Source organism: Podarcis filfolensis (assembly GCF_964270895.1).
Source record: "Podarcis filfolensis genome assembly, chromosome: 8".
NCBI lineage: Eukaryota > Metazoa > Chordata > Lepidosauria > Squamata > Lacertidae > Podarcis > Podarcis filfolensis.
Window position 1 is genome coordinate 86,698,261 of NC_139611.1, and position 17,662 is coordinate 86,715,922.

A 17,662-nucleotide genomic window follows, 5' to 3' on the forward strand; every position below is an offset into this window, starting at 1 on the left:
TCTTAGTAAAAATACAACTCTTCTGTACTCCCTTGGAAGTTTTGAAGAGTCTCTTGTGCTCCCAAAGATTTGTTGTTGTTTAGTCGTTTAGTCATGTCAGACTCTTTGTGACCCCCTGGACCAGAGCACGCCAGGCACTCCTGTCTTCCACTGCCTCCCGCAATTTGGTCAAACTCATGTTTGTAGCTTCGAGAAGACTGTCCTGCCATCTCGTCCTCTGTCGTCCCCTTCTCCTTGCGCCCTCCATCTTTCCCAACATCAGGGTCTTTTCCAGGGAGTCTTCTCTTCTCATGAGGTGGCCAAAGTCTTGGAGCCTCAGCTTCAGGATCTGTCCTTCCAGTGAGCACTCAGGGCTGTTTTCCTTCAGAATGGAGAGGTTTGATCTTCTTGCAGTCCATGGGACTCTCAAGAGTCTCCTCCAGCACCAGAATTCAAAAGCATCAACTCTTCGGTGATCAGCCTTCTTTATGGTCCAAGCTCCCAAAGATGCAGTGTTTAAAAGGTGCTAGGCCTTCGAGGGGGGTGTGTGAGGAGAGCTTGGCTGATGCCCCTCCCCAAATGGTGCAGTTAGTGCCAGATACTGCAGCACAATTGCTGACAGCATTGAGGAATCGTCTGCATGGAAGTCCTGCGCTCAGAGGTATGCTCAGAGGATGCTGATTTGGTACCTGCCCAAGTTCAGGGTGTTGCTATTAGTACAGTAGTACCTCAGGTTACAAGGGAGGTGGGTGGCGCTGTAGGTTAAACCACTGAGCCTAGGACTTGCCGATCAGAAGGTCGGCGGTTCGAATCCCCTCGACGGGGTGAGCTCCCGTTGCTCTGTCCCTGTTCCTGCCAACCTAGCAGTTTGAAAGCACGTCAAGTGCAAGTAGATAAACAGGTACCTCTCCAGCGGGAAGGTAAACAGTATTTCCATGCGCTGCTCTGGTTCGCCAGAAGCGGCTTAGTCATGCTGGCCACTGACCCGGAAGCTGTACGCCGGCTCCCTCGGCCAATAAAGCGAGATGAGCGCCGCAACCCCTGAGTCGGCCACGACTGGACCTAATGGCCAGGGGTCCCTTTACCTTTACCTCAGGTTACATACGCTTCAGGTTAGAGACTCCGCTAACCCAGAAATAGTACCTCGGGTTAAGAACTTTGCTCCAAGATGAGAACAGAAATCGTGCGGCGGCAGCGGGAGGCCCCATTAACTAAAGTGGTGCTTCAGGTTATGAACAGTTTCAGGTTAAGAACGGACCTCCGGAACGAATTAAGTACTTAACCCGAGATACCACAGTACTGTTGTCTTTATTTTGATTCTGCATTTTGTGGTTTTATATTTTGATTTTATTCCGTTAACCGCCCTGATACCTCCTGTATTTACAGTGGTACCAGAAAAACAAATAATAACAATAAGATTCTGTGTATAAAATAATAAATGAGATACAGTACAATGAGAATAATCAGAAGTTTATTTTATTTTATTTAATCCATCCTTTATCTTTTCTTTTCTTCTTTTTTTCTCTCTTTTTTTTTCTTTTCTTCTTTTTCTACATAAAGTACGTGCATGTAGTTTGTAGAAAATGTAACATGGTGTAGTCATATAGTTCCATATGACTACACCATTTTCTACAAACTACATGCACGTACTTTATGTAGAAAAAGAAGAAAAGAAAAAAAGAGAGAGAGAGAAAAAAAGAAGAAAATAAAAGATAAAGGATGGATTAAATAAAATAAAATAAACTTCCGATTATTCTGATGGACTATATGGAACTGGCGGAAATGACTGGCAGAATCCGAGACCAGGGAGAAGAGTTGGTAGAAGAAGATTGGAAGAAATTTAAAGATTATCTACAGAAATACTGCAAAATTAAGGAATGTTAGAAGGATGTTGGAATGAAGTTATGTGGTATTAACAGTAATGTTACAAAGGGGTACGTAAAAATGGATTGTTAACAGGTGAGAATGTAAAGTTACAATATATTAAGATAAACTATTAAGATAAAGGAAAAAATGGTAAGAATTTGCTGAAACAACTATTGAACTAGAATACAAAAAAGGGAGGTGTGAGGAGGTCAGGGAAACAAGCAAATGAAAGACATGGAAGGATTGATTTGTTTTTAATTGGTTTTACTTCTTTGTATTTTGTATTTTTTTATTATTTTTTGTTTTGTTATTTTTTTCATTTTTGTGATTTGTTTGAAACTCTAATCAATATTATTTAAAGAAAAGAAAATGTAACATGGTGTATTGTTGTGCAAAATTGTGTCGAATGCTTAATAAAGGTTTTTTTTAAAAAAATAATAATAAAGAAATAATGAAACCTTTCCTCCTGTTTCTGACAGGTGGCCGCCACTCTTAATAACTTGGCCGTGCTCTATGGCAAGAGGGGGAAATACACGGAAGCCGAGCCGCTCTGCAAGAGAGCCTTAGAGATCCGAGAGAAGGTACAGGCTTTACCGGAGACCCCAAGAAAAACTGTATTCAACCCGTCTTAAGGACTAGAAACTTAACTTCTCTTTTAAAAAAAACCAGACAGACAGACAAGGTTCTGATTATGCTGATCTCAGCACTGAGCGCCAGATTCCGTCCAGACCCAGAATTGTGGAATACACAAAGCCGTCTGACAATATGGCTGGTGAAATCAACCTCTTTCTGGTCTCTGCCATTAAAGCAGTGTGTGTGTGTGTGTGTGCACTGCATCAATCTGCATTTTTTAAAAGAAAACTCACATTTCTTTTCTCCCAATACTTCGAGAATGAATGCATTTATATCTCACACCCCCCCGAGGAGCTCTAGATAGTATATACCTGGTTCCCCCCCCCTCCTTCATTTAATCCCCATCACAACAGCCCTGCAAGGTAGGCCAGGCTTAGAGAGGCAGTGACACCCAGTGGGAGGATCTGAAGCCTGGTCTCTCCCAGGTCCCAATGCTAGAATCTCTTACCCACTCTTGTTTTTTAGGTGTTGGGCACCGATCACCCAGACGTCGCCAAGCAGCTGAACAACCTGGCGCTCCTGTGCCAGAACCAAGGGAAGTTTGAGGAGGTTGAGCAGTACTACCAGAGGGCTCTCTGCATCTACCAGACCCGGCTGGGGCCCGACGACCCAAACGTGGCCAAGACGAAGAACAACCTGGTAAACGATGGGGAGACGTTTTGTGTGTGTGTGTCGGCCAGAGGGAGTTTACTTTTCAGGACATCAAAAGAGCCTGGCCACTAGAGGTCCATCTAGTCCAGCATCCTCGCAGTGGCCAAATAACCCTAAGAACCCAGGGAACAAGGTAGACTGCCTCCGGAGCTGGAGGCTCCACAAGAACCTAAGAACAACAGCAGCAATAATTTATTATTTATACCCCGCCCATCTGGCTGGGCTTCCCCAGCCACTCTGGGCTGCTTCCAACAAAATATTAAAATACCGTAATGCATCAAACATTAAAAGCTTCCCTAAACAGGGCTGTCTTCAGATGTCTTCTAAAAGTCTGGTAGTTGTTCTCTTTGACATCTGGTGCGAGGGCGTTCCACAGGGCGGGTGCCACTACCAAGAAGGCCCTCTGCCTGGTTCCCTGTAACCTCACTTCTCGCAGGGAGGGAACCGCCAGAAGGCCCTCGGAGCTGGACCTCAGGTAGAACGATGGGGGTGGAGACGCTCCTTCAGATATACTGGACCGAGGCCGTTTAGGGCTTTAAAGGTCAGTACTAACACTTTGAATTGTGCTTGGAAACATACTGGGAGCCAATGTAGGTCTTTCAAGACCGGTATTATGTGGTCCCGGCAGCCGCTCCCAGTCACCAGTCTAGCTGTCGCATTCTGGATTAGTTGTAGTTTCCGGATCACCTTCAAAGGTAGCCCCACGTAGAGTGCATTGCAGTAGTCCAAGCATTCAGAACATTGCTGTCTCCAACTCCCAGAGGCAGAACATGGTCATTGTGGCTGGTAGCCATCTGTAGATCTCTCCTCCATGAGTTTATTACTGACTTTCTCAATAATCAAAAGGTCCCAAAATGATTTACAAGAATAAAATACAGTAGAAAAAAATTACACAGAAATCAAAAGTAAAAGCATCCCAGGATTGGTGCAGCCCAAACGATGACAAGGTTGTTGCCAGGCAGGCTTGCCAGATAGGTGGGATCACAGACAGGATCTACTATAGAAGATGACTTTGGACAGGATCTACTATAGAAGATGACTATTCAGCAACACGACCGCCCTGCTCGTTGCAGGAATGTTAGACTTTTGGGTTCCTTTTGACTCACTCGGTGCTGGTGTTTCATTTAGAAATGGTTCATAATGATTCAGTATGTGGGCTGTTTTTAATGTAGAGTAACAAAAGCGATGAGGTGTTCTTGTGCACAAACAACACACATTTCAATATTTGCAGCATTTGCACAACAGCCACTTTAAAGCTTTACCTTTTTATTTATTTTTGCAATGCCTCAGCACAGATTGGGAACAAGTCTTCAATCAGCCATAAGATCAGCCATAATATATATGCATGCAATTTGACTGCGGAAGAATAGAAAAATCCGCAAGCAGAATTTCCTAGGTAATAAAGGTTAGGCTGTTCTTGGAGATGAAAAAACGTTCAGCTGTAGGTTCCAGCTGTCAGTGCAAATTTAAACCAGCTAAAATTCAGCCTAGGTTGTTGTTGTTGTTGTTTAGTCGTTTAGTCGTGTCCGAGTCTTCGTGTCCCCCTGGACCAGAGCACGCCAGGCCCTCCTGTCTTCCACTGCCTCCCGCAATTTGGTCAAACTCATGTTTGTAGCTTCGAGAAGACTGTCCTGCCATCTCGTCCTCTGCCGTCCCCTTCTCCTTGTGCCCTCCATCTTTCCCAGCATCAGGGTCTTTTCCAGGGAGTCTTCTCTTCTCATGAGGTGGCCAAAGTCTTGGAGCCTCAGCTTCAGGCTCTGTCCTTCCAGTGAGCACTCAGGGCTGATTTCCTTCAGAATGGAGAGGTTTGATCTTCTTGCAGTCCATGGGACTCTCAAGAGTCTCCTCCAGCACCACAATTCAAAAGCATCCATTCTTCGGCGATCAGCCTTCTTGATGGTCCAGCTCCCACTTCCATACATCACTACTGGGAAAACCATAGCTCAGCCTAGGTTATCAAAGTGCAAAGTGCAACTTAGACCTACAGGGGAACAGGCCCTGTAAAAAGGGTTTCATTGCCATTACATAAAATTAGAATGATAAAAAAGCTAGTTAATTGTTTTTTCGTTTTTTCTTTCTCTATTTTTTTTTTGTATTTTTCAGGTTTATACATTTCACTGATTTTACAAACATTTTGACATTTCAAAACTCGACTTCCTTCCCCCTCTCTCTGCGGTTCCTTAAATTTATTTTTAATACCTTCTGCGTATCCAAATTAACTTGATTCGCTCATTTATTCATCTTCTTTAAGCATAAACTCTTATGAAACGGCAGGTTATTACAATAATCCTGCCAATTTTTCTTATCTGTTTACAGTTTATCTGCAAACATTCAATAAGCCATTTCCGTTCTTTTATAAATAAGTTTGTTATCTTGATTTCTTATTCTTCCGGTGAGTCCCACCATTTCTGCATATTCCATAAGTTTTTGTATCCGTTCTTCCTTTGCTGGAACCTCTGCTCCTTTCCATTTTGGGGCAAGTAACATTCTTTCCACAGTATTCACATACATGAATAAATCACTATACAGTTTGGGTAGTTCTGTTCCTATACAGTGGTACCTCTGGTTACATACGCTTCAGGTTACAGACTCCGCTAACCCAGAAATAGTAACTCGGGTTAAGAACTTTGCTTCAGGATGAGAACAGAAATCGTGCTTCGGCGGCGCGGCAGCAGCAGGAGGCCCCATTAGCTAAAGTGGTGCTTCAGGTTAAGAACAGTTTCGGGTTAAGAATGGACCTCTGGAATGAATTAAGTACTTAACCTGAGGTACCACTGTAATGCGCAAAAGGAAAGCTGAGTTTCTTTTACAAACCTTATTTTAAACATCCCTTTCATTTCATTATATATCATTTCCCAGTAAGCCTTAACCTTACTAGAAGACCACCACATAAGATAAAAAGAACCTTCTTTCTAGTTAATTGTTTTTTCACTAGGGAAACAGGTGATGTCATCAGGTACGGTGGCACCCAGCTAAAACCACCTTCCTCTCTTCTCGCCCAGGCATCGTCTTACCTGAAGCAGGGCAAGTACCAGCAAGCTGAGGAGCTCTACAAAGAAATTCTGTCCACACATGACCAGGATTTGGGCGTCAGCAGAGGCGGTGAGCAGCCGGCTTGCAGTTGCATTTCTCTGCAGCAGAGTATGGAGAGGGAAGTTTGTGGAAGAGTGATGTAGCAGCAAACTGTGCATAATAATAATAATAATAATAATAATAATAATAATAAAAAAAATAAATAAAAATTTATTTATATCACGCCCTCCCCAGCCAAAGCCGGGCTCAGAGCAGCTAACAACAATAAAAGTAACACAGCATTCTAAAATCAATTCATTCTAAAATTAATTCAGAATCAAATTAATGGCAACCATTGGGCTAGAGTTCCATGAGGATTATGAAAGGAGGGGGTCAGACTGAGTCCAAACCAAAGGCCAGGCGGAACAGCTCTGTCTTGCAGGACCTGCGGAAAGATGTCAAGTCCCGCAAGGCCCTAGTCTCTTGTGACAGAGCGTTCCACCAGATCGGGGCCACAGCTGAAAAGCCCTGGCTCTAGTTGAGGCCAGCCTAACCTCTCTGTGTCCTGGGACCTTCAGGATGTTTTTGTTTGAAGACCATAAGTTCCTCCGTGGGGCATACCAGGAGAGGCGGTCCCATAGGTACAAGGGTCCTAGGCCGTATAGGGCTTTAAAGGTCAAAACCAGCACCTTAAACCTGATCCTGTACTCCACCGGGAGCCAGTGCAGCTGGTAGAGCACTGGGTGAATGTGATCTCGCAGCGAGGACCCCGTAAGGAGTCTCGCCGCGGCATTCTGCACCCGCTGGAGTTTCTGGGTCAGTCTCAAGGGCAGCCCCACGTAGAGCGAGTTACAGTAGTCAAGTCTGGAGGTGACCGTCATGTGGATCACAGTGGCCAGATCAGGGCGAGAGAGGTAAGGAGCATCTTCTTCTAAGGTTACCAGATTTTTTTCAATGAATCTGAGGACACTTTTCAACTTCCTACTAAACAGATGGATTTTGTCAGGGTACTGATTTGTAAATCTGGGGACTGTCCTCAGAAAACGGGTATGTCTGGCAACCTGATCTTATTCTCTCCATCCTTTCCCCTGCATCTTTCAGATGAGAGCAGAACGGGACCCGGAAGAGGCGCTCTGTATAGCCAGGTTTGTGTTGGGCCTGCTTTGGGGAGCTTCCGGACCTCTTCTCTGTTTTTAGGTCTTGACCCCACCTCCCCACCCTAGTCTGCAGAAAGATTGTGTTACCCTTTGCACCCACAACAGGATTTCAGAGGGACGCAGGTGGTGCTGTGGTCTAAACCACAGAGCCTAGGACTTGCCGATCAGAAGGTCGGCGGTTCGAATCCCCACGACGGAGTGAGCTCCCATTGCTCGGTCCCTGCTCCTGCCAACCTAGCAGTTCGAAAGCACATCAGTGCAAGTAGATAAATAGATACCGCTCTGGCGGGAAGGTAAACGGTGTTTCCGTGCGCTGCTCTGGTTCGCCAGAAGCGGCTTAGTCATGCTGGCCACATGACCCGGAAGCTGTACGCCGGTTCCCTCGGCCAATAAAGTGAGATGAGTGCCACAACCCCAGAGTCAGCCACGACTGGACCTAATGGTCAGGGGTCCCTTTACCTTTACCTTTTAACCTGCACTTCAGGGGGTTGGACTAGACAATCCTTTGGGTCCCTTCCAACTCTACAGTTCTGTAGATGGACACTGGTTGCGCTGTGGTCTAAACCACTGAGCCTCTTGGTCTTGCCGATCAGAAGGTCGGCGGTTTGATTCCCCGCGACGGAGTGAGCTCCCTTTGCTCTGTCCCAGCTCCTGCCAACCTAGCAGTTCGAAAGCAGACCAGTGCAAGTAGATAAATAGGTACCGCTCCGGCGGGAAAGTAAACAGCGTTTCCGTGCGCTCTGGTTTCCATCACAGTGTCCAGTTGTGGCAGAAGTGGTTTAGTCCTGCTGGCCACGTGACCTGGAATGCTATCTGTGGACAAACGCTGGCTCCCTCGGCCTGAAAGCCAGATCAGTGCCGCAACCCCAGAGTCACCTTTGACTGGACTTAACCGTCCAGGGGTCCTTTACCTTTTTACAATTCTGTGATCCCTCCCTTTTTGCCAGGACTCCCTTGGGAACCTGAGGCGCAGCAGTTCCTTTTCCCGCTTCCGCGAGTCCCTCAAGCGAGGCAGCGAGAAACTCGTCTCCAAACTCAAAGGGGAAGGCGGACGGCGACCTATTGCAGCCTCGGCCCCAGGGTGAGTCTGGGTCTCCCTGGAATCTGGTGGCAGGAACGTTTGCCTCCAAGCAAGCAATTTGCACACAAACACTGTTCTCGTGAGGAACGATTGAGGGAGTTGGGGGTGTTTAGACGGAGAGGGTGAGATGATAGCCTCTTCAAATATCTGAAGGGCTGATGGAGCAAGCTTGTTTTCTCCTGCTCTGGAGGGACAGGAACCGAAACAATGGCTTCAAGTTACAAGGAAGGATATTCTGACTAAATATTTGGAAGAACTTTCTGAGGGTGAGAACTCTGATAATAGAAGAGACTCCCTGGGAAGGTGGTCCCCTTCTTCCTGACTTTGGAGGTTTTTATGCAGAGGTTGGATGGCTATCTGCCTTGGATGCGTTAGTTGAGATTCCTGCATTGTTGCAGAACGTTGGAATAGATGACCTTTGGGGATCCCTTCCAACTCCATGATTCGCTGGTGGTTGAACAGCCATCGGTCAAGTATTCTTGAGCTGTGATTACTGCCTTGCAGGAAGTTGCGCTAGATTACGGGGGGGAGCAATTCTATGATTCTTTAAAAAGCCAATAATAATAATAATAATAATAATAATAATAATAATAATAATAATAATAATAATAATTTATTATTTATACCCCGCCCATCTGGCTGGGTTCCCCTAGCCATTCTGGGAAGCTTCCAACAGAATACAGTCATACCTTGGGTTACAGACGCTTCAGTTTGTGTTTTTTCAGGTTACGGATCCTCCGAAACCTGGAAGTACCGGAACGGGTTACTTCCGGGTTTCAGCGGTCATGCATGCACAGAAGCGCTAAATCGCACTTTGCGCATGCGCAGAAGCGCCAAATCACAAGCTGCGAGTGCGCAGACGCGTTGCTGCGAACGCTGCGGGTTGCGAACATGCATCCTGCACAGATCACGTTCGCAACCCGAGCGTCCACTGTACTAAAAACGCCATCAAACATTGAAAACTTCCCTAAACAGGGCTGCCTTGAGAAGTCTTCTAAAAGTCAGATAGTTGTTTATTTCCTTGACATCTGGTGGGAGGGTGTTCCACAGGGCGGGTGCCACCACCGAGAAGGCCCACTTCTCGCAGGGAGGGAGGGAACCGCCAGAAGGCCCTCGGCGCTGGACCTCAGTGTCCGGGCTAAACGATAGGGGTGGAGATGCTGCTTCAGGTATACAGGGCCTTTGAGGCCATTTAGGGCTTTCAAGGTCAGCACCAACCCTTTGAATTGTGCTTAGAAACCAGGCATGCACAGGTGCATCAAAACTTGACAGGCATTTGTCTTTTTGGACAGGATGAAAAGAGCCACTTCCCTGAACGTCTTGCACGTGGGCGAGAGAGCGGCTGCTGTGTCCCCAACGGTGAGTCTGTCGCAGGGGAGAGGAGGGGCAAGGTGCCAGGGCTGCGGGGACAGAGCCCTGCCTCACATGCAGAAAGTCCTGGGGGGGTCAGTTTCCCTTGTGGCTGGCGGAAGGGGGCCCTGGCAGCCCAGCCAGCAAAGACTGTGCTTTGCCATTCCCTGCCCTGGCATGTGCCTTCCTGGCGTTGCTGGCCTGCCAGTCAGTTTGGAAGATGCTGGTGTTGAGCCCCTTAGAAGTGCATCTGTGTAACTCGCTGCCACAGGAAACCCAATTTGGGCGGGTTTAAATGAGGATGAGATAGAGGATTTTAAGCTGACTGCTGAATGTTGAAGCAGGGTTTTGAGCTCTAAGGCAAGTTTCTGCTCTATAACCAACTCTTAGCATTTGTTTTTATCTTCTCTTCCATTTTATTTCTTAACTCCTTTTAGTGCTTCGTTTTGTTGCTTTAATTTATCGTTTCATCTCATTGTTTTATTGTTCTAACGCCCCTAAACTGTGAGGCTGCGTGAAGCTGGGCTGGGCTGAGCACTTTGCTAGGCAGTGCCAAACGCAAAGTCGAGCCAAAGTTTACCAAAATACTAGTTATAAATTAAGGAAGAGAAACATCTTGATGATCCGAACTGTTGACGAGCGAGCCCAGGGGGCAGCTGCAGAGTCTCCAAAACGCTCCCTTCCGCTGGGTGGCACTGACTCCCGACTCGTAAATTCCAGGCCGCCATATTTGGAGACAACTGATTTCTGCAAAGTGCCGACAAATAGTCATAATCATTATGGTACTTTCTAGAAAGAACTGCAAAGATAGATTCATGGCTACTAGCCACGGTGGCTGGGCAAAAAGGTCTTCTGAATGCCAGTGGCTTGATACCACAGCAGGCGAGAGTTGCTCTCGCACTCGGGTCCTGCTTGCGGGTTTTCCCTGATGGGCACCTGGTTGGCTGCTGTGAGAACAGGAATCTGGGCTCTTATGTTTATGCTCTTTTAGGCAGAGCCTCAAAGAAAGGGGTTGCAGCCAAAGCAATGGGGACTAGAAACTTGGCTTTTGCTGCAGTGCTGTAGCCTTGTCTGTTTGTTTTGCAGCAGCCGAGCAGCAGGACCCTGACTGGCGCCCGGACGCTGAGCTCCAGCTCCCAGGACCTCATGCAAAGCAGCTCCACTTAGGCCTTGCCCGGCCCCTTCCTCCCGCCGCGCTTCCCTCGCTGCTGCCTTTAGGCTGGGCCGAAGCTTGAGCCTCTCTCTCCTCCCCTCGGCCAGCCTTCAGCTGAGCTTGTGGGGCTGCTGGAACCAGGGCTGGGTGTCTTGCATCAAGTGGAGACCCCCCCATCCCACAGCTGGAACGCCCCTGTTCCCTGGGGCCGGGATGGAGATCAGGTCCAGTCCCCCCGCAATCAGGACAAACAGGCTGTTATTTCTCAGGAACTTTGGGGGGGCAGTGGGTGGCCCTTTCCAAAGCAGCTGGACAGGAGGGTGTCTGCCCCCCACTCCGCTGCTGCCTTAACTCTTTGCGTACGACCAGGTAAAGTTGCACTCCTCTCCCCCCCCCCCCCCGCCCAGTGGAAAAAATCGCTGCTATTTCCCTCCAGCCAAAGTCACAATATTTATTGTATTTATGCAACAGGAAGCATATCTCTCTGTCCCAAATAAATGGTTGTAAATGGATACTGGACCAGTGACTGCTGAATGTTGTCTGTGTCATTAATTTAGTGGACGGGGGGAAGGGGAAGAGTCCTGTCTGAGTGTCTGGAGGCGGCTGGAGGATGGATGGCGGCTAACAGATTGAGGTTGAATCCTGACAAGACAGAAGTACTGTTTTTGGGCGACAGGAGGCGGGCAGGTGTGGAGGACTCCCTGGTCCTGCATGGGGCAACTGTGCCCCTGAAGGACCAGGTGCGCAGCCTGGGAGTCATTTTGGACTCACAGCTGTCCATGGAGGCACAGGTCAGATCTGTGTCCAGGGCAGCTGTTTACCAGCTCCATCTGGTTTGCCGGCTGAGACCCTATCTGCCCACGGACTCTCTCGCCAGAGTGGTGCATGCTCTGGTTATCTCTCGCTTGGACTACTGTAATGCGCTCTATGTGGGGCTACCTTTGAAGGTGACCTGGAAACTACAACTAATCCAGAATGCGGCAGCTAAACTGGTGACTGGGGGCGGCCACCGAGACCACATAACACCGGTCTTGAAAGACCTACACTGGCTCCCAGTACGTTTCCAAGCACAATTTAAAGTGTTGGTGCTGACCTTGAAAGCCCTAAACGGCCTCCGTCCGGTATAACTGAAGGAGCAACTCCACCATCGTTTTGCCCGGATGCTGAGGTCCTTCTGGCGGTTCACTCACTGCGAGAAGTGAGGTTACAGGGAACCAGGCAGAGGGCCTTCTTGGTAGTGGCACCCGCCCTGTGGAACGCCCTCCCACCAGATGTCAAAGAGAAGAACAACTCCCAGACTTTTAGAAGACATCTGAAGGCAGCCCTGTTTAGGGAAGTTTTTAATGTTGAATAGGTTATTGTATTTTAGTGTTCTGTTGGAAGCCGCCCGGAGTGGCTGGGGAAACCCAGGCAGATGGGCGGGGTATAAATAATAAAAAAAATTATATATATATATATATTACACACACACACACACACACACACGGTATATATATTATGGCAGGATAGCAAAGCAGAATGAATAACACACAGCACTTAAGAAAAACCAAAAAACTATTTTATTGCAACCTGAGTCCAAAATCTGGAACTGGCAAGCAGTCTTTTTGGGTGTGGGTGTGGGGTATGAAATCTGTGTGAGTTTGGCCCCTCTGATTTCGTCTCCGCCGGTGGGCCAGTCTGAGGCAGGAGCTGCAAGGAGAACCCCATTTGTGCTTTCTGCTTCCTCTTCCTGCTTGCCTCACACCTGGTGGGCAATTTCCTGCACCTTGCGTAGCGTCTCCTCCGACTGCAGCTGCTCGAAGGTGAGGAGAGACAGACCCAGCTGGTCCTCCTGGCGAAAGAGAGGACGGGATCTGGGGTCAGGAGTAGGAAGGGCTCGTCCTCTTACCTGCCACCCCCTCCAATCCTAAGGTAAAAAGGTAAAGGGACCCCGGACCATTAGGTCCAGTCGTGACCGACTCTGGGATTGCGGCGCTCATCTCGCTTTATTGGTCGAGGGAGCCGGCGTACAGCATGACCAAGCCGCTTCTGGCGAACCAGAGCAGCGCACGGAAATGCCGTTTATCCCAGCAGTGACACAGCGTGGGTTGCCTGTACCCGGGGCAAGGCAAGTATTGTTCCCCCTAACCTGTGGAGCGTTGGCACTCTCCGAGTCCCTTCCTCTAGCCCAGTTAAAAGTCAGCGAACCCGGAACCTCCTCTCCCGCCACTCACCTTGCGGAACGGCTGGGCCATTTGGCGCAAGAAGAACTTTGACACCTGCACGGCCTCATCCACCGTCAAGTTGAGGTTGGCGTCCGTGATGTGCTCCTGGATCCAGCGGGGGAGCTTGCCTCGTTTGTCCGCCCTCGCGAAGCGCTGCCGAGAGTCGTGGGGCTTGTTACCTGGGGAGAATGGGTGCCCACCATTGCCCACACGCCCACCTCCCCCTCCGAGTCTGTGGAACAGTGTGCCACTGCTCAGGATTTCTTCCCCGTCCCCCGGCAAACCTTGTCAGCGAAGACCATCAGGCCATAGTCGGTCTTGCCGCGAATGGCTCTCCCCACGCACTGGGCTGCGTGGCGCATGGCGTCGAAGGTCAGGAAGTCGTTTTCGCGGATCTGGAACTGGTCCCGCAGGTAGTCTAGACGGGCCTGGGGAAAGGGGGCTGCCATGGAGGTCTCTGTGTGTGTTCGTGTGTCCTTTTTCGGCTCTCCTCCCCGCTCCCAGTGAGAAAAACACACACACAAACACACACACAAATGCAGTTCCCTGCATGCAAAAATCTGCTGATCTGAACGTGAAAATTAGCAGCAAAGAACGCTAATGCTAATGCTAAAAATACTAATAAATTTTATTTATATTCTGCCCTCCCCAGCCAAGACCAGGCTCAGGGTGGCTAATAACCGATAAAAAAACAAATTGATTGAAATACAACTTAAAAACAAGATTAAAATACAACATTAAAACATTAAAATGCAGCCTCGTTTCAATGGGAACTCAAATCAAAACCTTTTTTGGGGATGAAAACATCAGGTCTTCACCAAGGCTAACTATCCAGCTATTCTCGGCTGCATCTGTGTCCAGATCAAGGAAAGCAATAGGCTCTGTTCCCTCCTTGGTCAGACTCACACCTGGAATACGGCGTCCAATTCTGGGCGCCACAATTTAAGAAGGATATTGATAAGACACAGGGGGAGGCGCTGTAACTGACTTTCAGACTTTGAAAAGTTGGCATTGTGGCATGTCTTGTTGAACAGATTCCGCCATACAGTAGACCCTCGGGTTAGGTTACTCTCGAGTAACGTAAACGTCGGGTTCCAAAAGCGGCAAACCCGGAAGTATTTTTCCAGCTTTTGCCGCTTGTGCATGCGCAGAAGCGGTGCCTCTGGATACGGATTGTTCAGGGTGCACATGGACCCCCGGAACGTATTAAATTTGTATCCGGAGGGCCCACTGTATGGTGTTCGTTGACGTCAGAATAGAAGTGCAGCTCATTGCAACGGTTTTGAATTTTTCTGTGCTGTTGTCTTCCTTCGTAGGTCATGCAGACCTAAATAAAGCTGTAAGATGCTGGATCAAGCCAATGACCATCTAGTTATAATGACCTACGGGACCGCCTCTCCTAGTATGCCCCACAGAGGACGTTAAGGTCCATAAATAGCAACACCTTAGAGGTCCCGGACCCTAAGGAAGTCAGATTAGCCTCAACCAGAGCCAGGGCCTTCTCAGTGATGGCCCCGGCCTGGTGGAACGCTCTGATTCATGAGACCAGGGCCCGGCAGGATCTGATTTCTTTCCGCAGGGCCTGTAAGACAGAGTTGTTCCGCCTGGCCTTTGGCTTGGAATCAACTTGATCCCCTTCCCCTCTTTCCTTTTTCCTTTCTCTTTCTGTGATGGAACTCCTATTTGGGGACTTCCCTGGCTTTTTTCTGGCCCGCGTAGGAACAGTCTGGATAGCTGGCCTTGGTGAAGACTTGACGTTTTCATCCCCCAAAAGTTTTTGATTTGAGTTTCTACTGAAAGGAGGCTCCATTTTAATGTCGTATTTTAATCTTGTTTTTAAGTTCTATTTCAATCAATTGTTTTTATACCTGGTGTTAGCCACCCTGAGCCCAGTTTTGGCTGGGAAGGGCAGGGTATATATATATATATATAATAATAATAATAATAATAATAATAATAATAATAATTAGTTCAGCATCCTGTGCTCACGGGGGGGGGGGGGCGACCAGAAGATGGCCAACATGGAAAACCAGTGAGCAGGATCAGGGCCCAAGAGCTACTCTCCCCATCTGCATCTGCTGGTATCCCCAGTGCATTTTTACAGCGTTGGGGGCACAGGGGGCGAGTGTGTGGAAACAAGGGGGCAATGTCCCCCCAAAATCTTTGTAAACCAGTGGCCTAACCCTGCTCCAAGAAGCCGTTTAAATACAACGAAGGAATATACAGCAAAATCCTGGGCCGGGATTTTGACAGCGCTAGGTCTCTCCTGAAAGCTTATTTCTTTCTTGGAATCAGGCTGGCGGCTCCTTAATCTGACTTAATTGGGATCAAGTAAGCCAATTCAGATCCCAGACTCTCTGCCAGGGGTTTTAGCACTGGGCACAGGGCTGGCAACATCACAACATGCACACAGCCCTGCCAACCAGGCGCCCTCTGGCTCTTTTGGACTACAACTCCCACCAGCCCCTTCCAGGTGAAGGCTGCCATAAAAGCTCATCTTTAAGCAGTACGTAGTTCATCTTCTTGAGACATCACCTTGCCAACAAAGGTCCGTATAGTTAAAGCTATGCTTTTCCCAGTAGTGATGTATGGAAGTGAGAGCTGGACCACAAAGAAGGCTGATCGCCGAAGAATGGATGCTGGAGGAGACTCTTGAGAGTCCCATGGACTGCAAGAAGATCAAACCTCTCCATTCCGAAGGATCTTTTCCAGGGAGTCTTCTCTTAGGAGGTGACCAAAGTATTGGAGCCTCAGCTTCAGGATCTGTCCTTCCAGTGAGCACTTAGGGCTGATTTCCTTAAGAATGGAGAGGTTTGATCTTCTTGCAGTCCATGGGACTCTCAAGAGTCTCCTCCAGCACCAGAATTCAAAAGCATCCATTCTCTGGCAATCAGCCTTCTTTATGGTCCAGCTCTCACTTCCATACATCACTACTGGGAAAACCATAGCTTTAACTATACGGGCCTTTGTCGGCAAGGTGATGTCTCTGCTTTTTAAGATGCTGTCTAGGTTTGCCATCGCCTTTCTCCCAAGAAGCAGGTGTCTTTTAATTTCGTGGCTGCTGTCACCATCTGCAGTGATCATGGAGCCCAAGAAAGTAAAATCTCTTAACTGCCTCCATTTCTTCCCCTTCAGGAGGTGATGGGCCCAGTGGCCATGATCTTCGTTTTTTTGATGTTGAGCTTCAGACCATATTTTGCGCTCTCCTCTTTCACCCTGAATAAAAGGTTCTTTCTGCATATCTGAAGTTTTATATATATGTTTTTGTGTGTCTGTGTGTGTGTGTGTGTGTGTCTCACAACAGTTTCCCCTCCTTGCTTGCTGTACAGAAATTCCCACCTCCAGCTGGGCAGAAGAGGAGCTGGGAACAGACATCCTCTTCGCCCTCCCCGTATCCAGGAGACGCCAAGGTTTGTTGTGCGGCGGTGGAGCCCCAGGAGAGTCGCGCAGCCTCAAGGAGGCAGCTCCTGGGAATCACCTGCTCTGGAGCAAAGACGGAGGAAGGAGGCTGGGAGCCCAGCTTGAAGGCGCAGGCAGAGAGGAGACGCCAGACTCACCTTCAGGATTCGGCTCTGGGTGTAGACGTAGGGCACGCCAAACATGATCACGGCTCTCCCGTAGTGGTGGACTGCAGAGAAGGACACAAATCTAAACCAGGTTGAATGACATGCAGTGGCTGAGATTCCTGGGGGGGGGGCGGGTTGGACTAGATGGGCTCTGGGGAACCCTTCCAATGCTACAATGCTATGATTCCATCGTCCCTTGGAGGTTTTACAGCAGGGAGGTAAACAGCCACCTGCCAGGGATCCTTTAGCTGCGATTCTTGCGTCATTGCATGGGGTTGGGCTAGATGACCCCTTAGGTTACCTTAAAAGGTAAAGGGACCCCCAACCATTAAGTCCAGTCGTGGCCGACTCTGGGGTTGTGGTGCTCATCTCGCTCTACTGGCCGAGGGAGCCGGCGTACAGCTTCCAGGTCTTGTGGCCAGCATGACTAAGCCGCTTCTGGCGAACCAGAGCAGCACACGGAAACGCCGTTTAGCTTCCCGCCGGAGCGGTACCTATTTATCTACTTGCACTGGTGTGCTTTTGAACTGCTAGGTTGGCAGGAGCAGGGACTGAGCAATGGGAGCTCACCCCGTGGCGGGGATTCGAACCGCCGACCTTCTGATCGGCAAGTCCTAGGCTCTGTGGTTTAACCCACAGCGCCACCCGTGTCCCTTACAACTATACAATTCTATGATTCCAACAAGATCCCTGCTGGATGAGGCCCCTGGCCCATCTGGTCCAGGATCCTGGAGGGTGTGAAGGCAGCAAGCATCCTCGGTTGTTGGGCCCCAGTAACCACACTCGCAGTGGCATCTTGCCTCCCTGAACCTAATATCTGCTGTGCTTCCCTGTGTGTGTGTCATCTTCTAAGTCAGGGGTCAGCAAACTTTTTCAGCAGGGGGCCGGTCCACTGTCCCTCGGACCTTGTGGGGGGCCGGACTATATTTTGAAGGGGGGGGGGAAATGAACGAATTCCTATGCCCCACAAATAAACCAGAGATGCATTTTAAATAAAAGCACACATTCTG

The 17,662-nt window shown here is 48.7% G+C and overlaps 2 protein-coding genes across 7 annotated transcripts in view; one reads left to right on the forward strand and one right to left on the reverse strand.

Moving 5' to 3' along the window:
- Positions 1-11,394, forward strand: part of KLC3 (kinesin light chain 3) — a 29,721-nt gene extending 18,327 nt beyond the window's left edge. For 4 of the 5 annotated variants that reach the window (XM_083627429.1, XM_083627427.1, XM_083627428.1 and 1 more), the window contains exons 7-13: positions 2,325-2,426; positions 2,944-3,117; positions 6,132-6,231; positions 7,243-7,286; positions 8,246-8,379; positions 9,672-9,738; positions 10,816-11,394. In XM_083627429.1, coding sequence (XP_083483555.1) covers positions 2,325-2,426; positions 2,944-3,117; positions 6,132-6,231; positions 7,243-7,286; positions 8,246-8,379; positions 9,672-9,738; positions 10,816-10,896 — 702 coding nt within the window. In that variant the 3' untranslated portion in view covers positions 10,897-11,394. The remainder of the gene's footprint in view (positions 1-2,324; positions 2,427-2,943; positions 3,118-6,131; positions 6,232-7,242; positions 7,287-8,245; positions 8,380-9,671; positions 9,739-10,815) is intronic. The other variant, XM_083627431.1, reaches the window with a different exon arrangement.
- A 1,024-nt stretch (positions 11,395-12,418) lies between these two features.
- ERCC2 (ERCC excision repair 2, TFIIH core complex helicase subunit) overlaps positions 12,419-17,662 on the reverse strand; it is a 31,197-nt gene continuing 25,953 nt past the window's right edge. The window contains exons 20-23 of one of the 2 annotated variants that reach the window (XR_014551357.1): positions 16,644-17,659; positions 13,371-13,514; positions 13,096-13,239; positions 12,419-12,713 (exon numbers count right to left, since the gene is read on the reverse strand). Coding sequence is in view for 1 of the 2 variants with exons in the window: in XM_083627080.1 (XP_083483206.1) it covers positions 12,621-12,713; positions 13,096-13,239; positions 13,371-13,514; positions 16,644-16,714 (452 nt within the window). In the remaining variant the exon portion in view is untranslated. The remainder of the gene's footprint in view (positions 12,714-13,095; positions 13,240-13,370; positions 13,515-16,643; positions 17,660-17,662) is intronic. The other variant, XM_083627080.1, reaches the window with a different exon arrangement.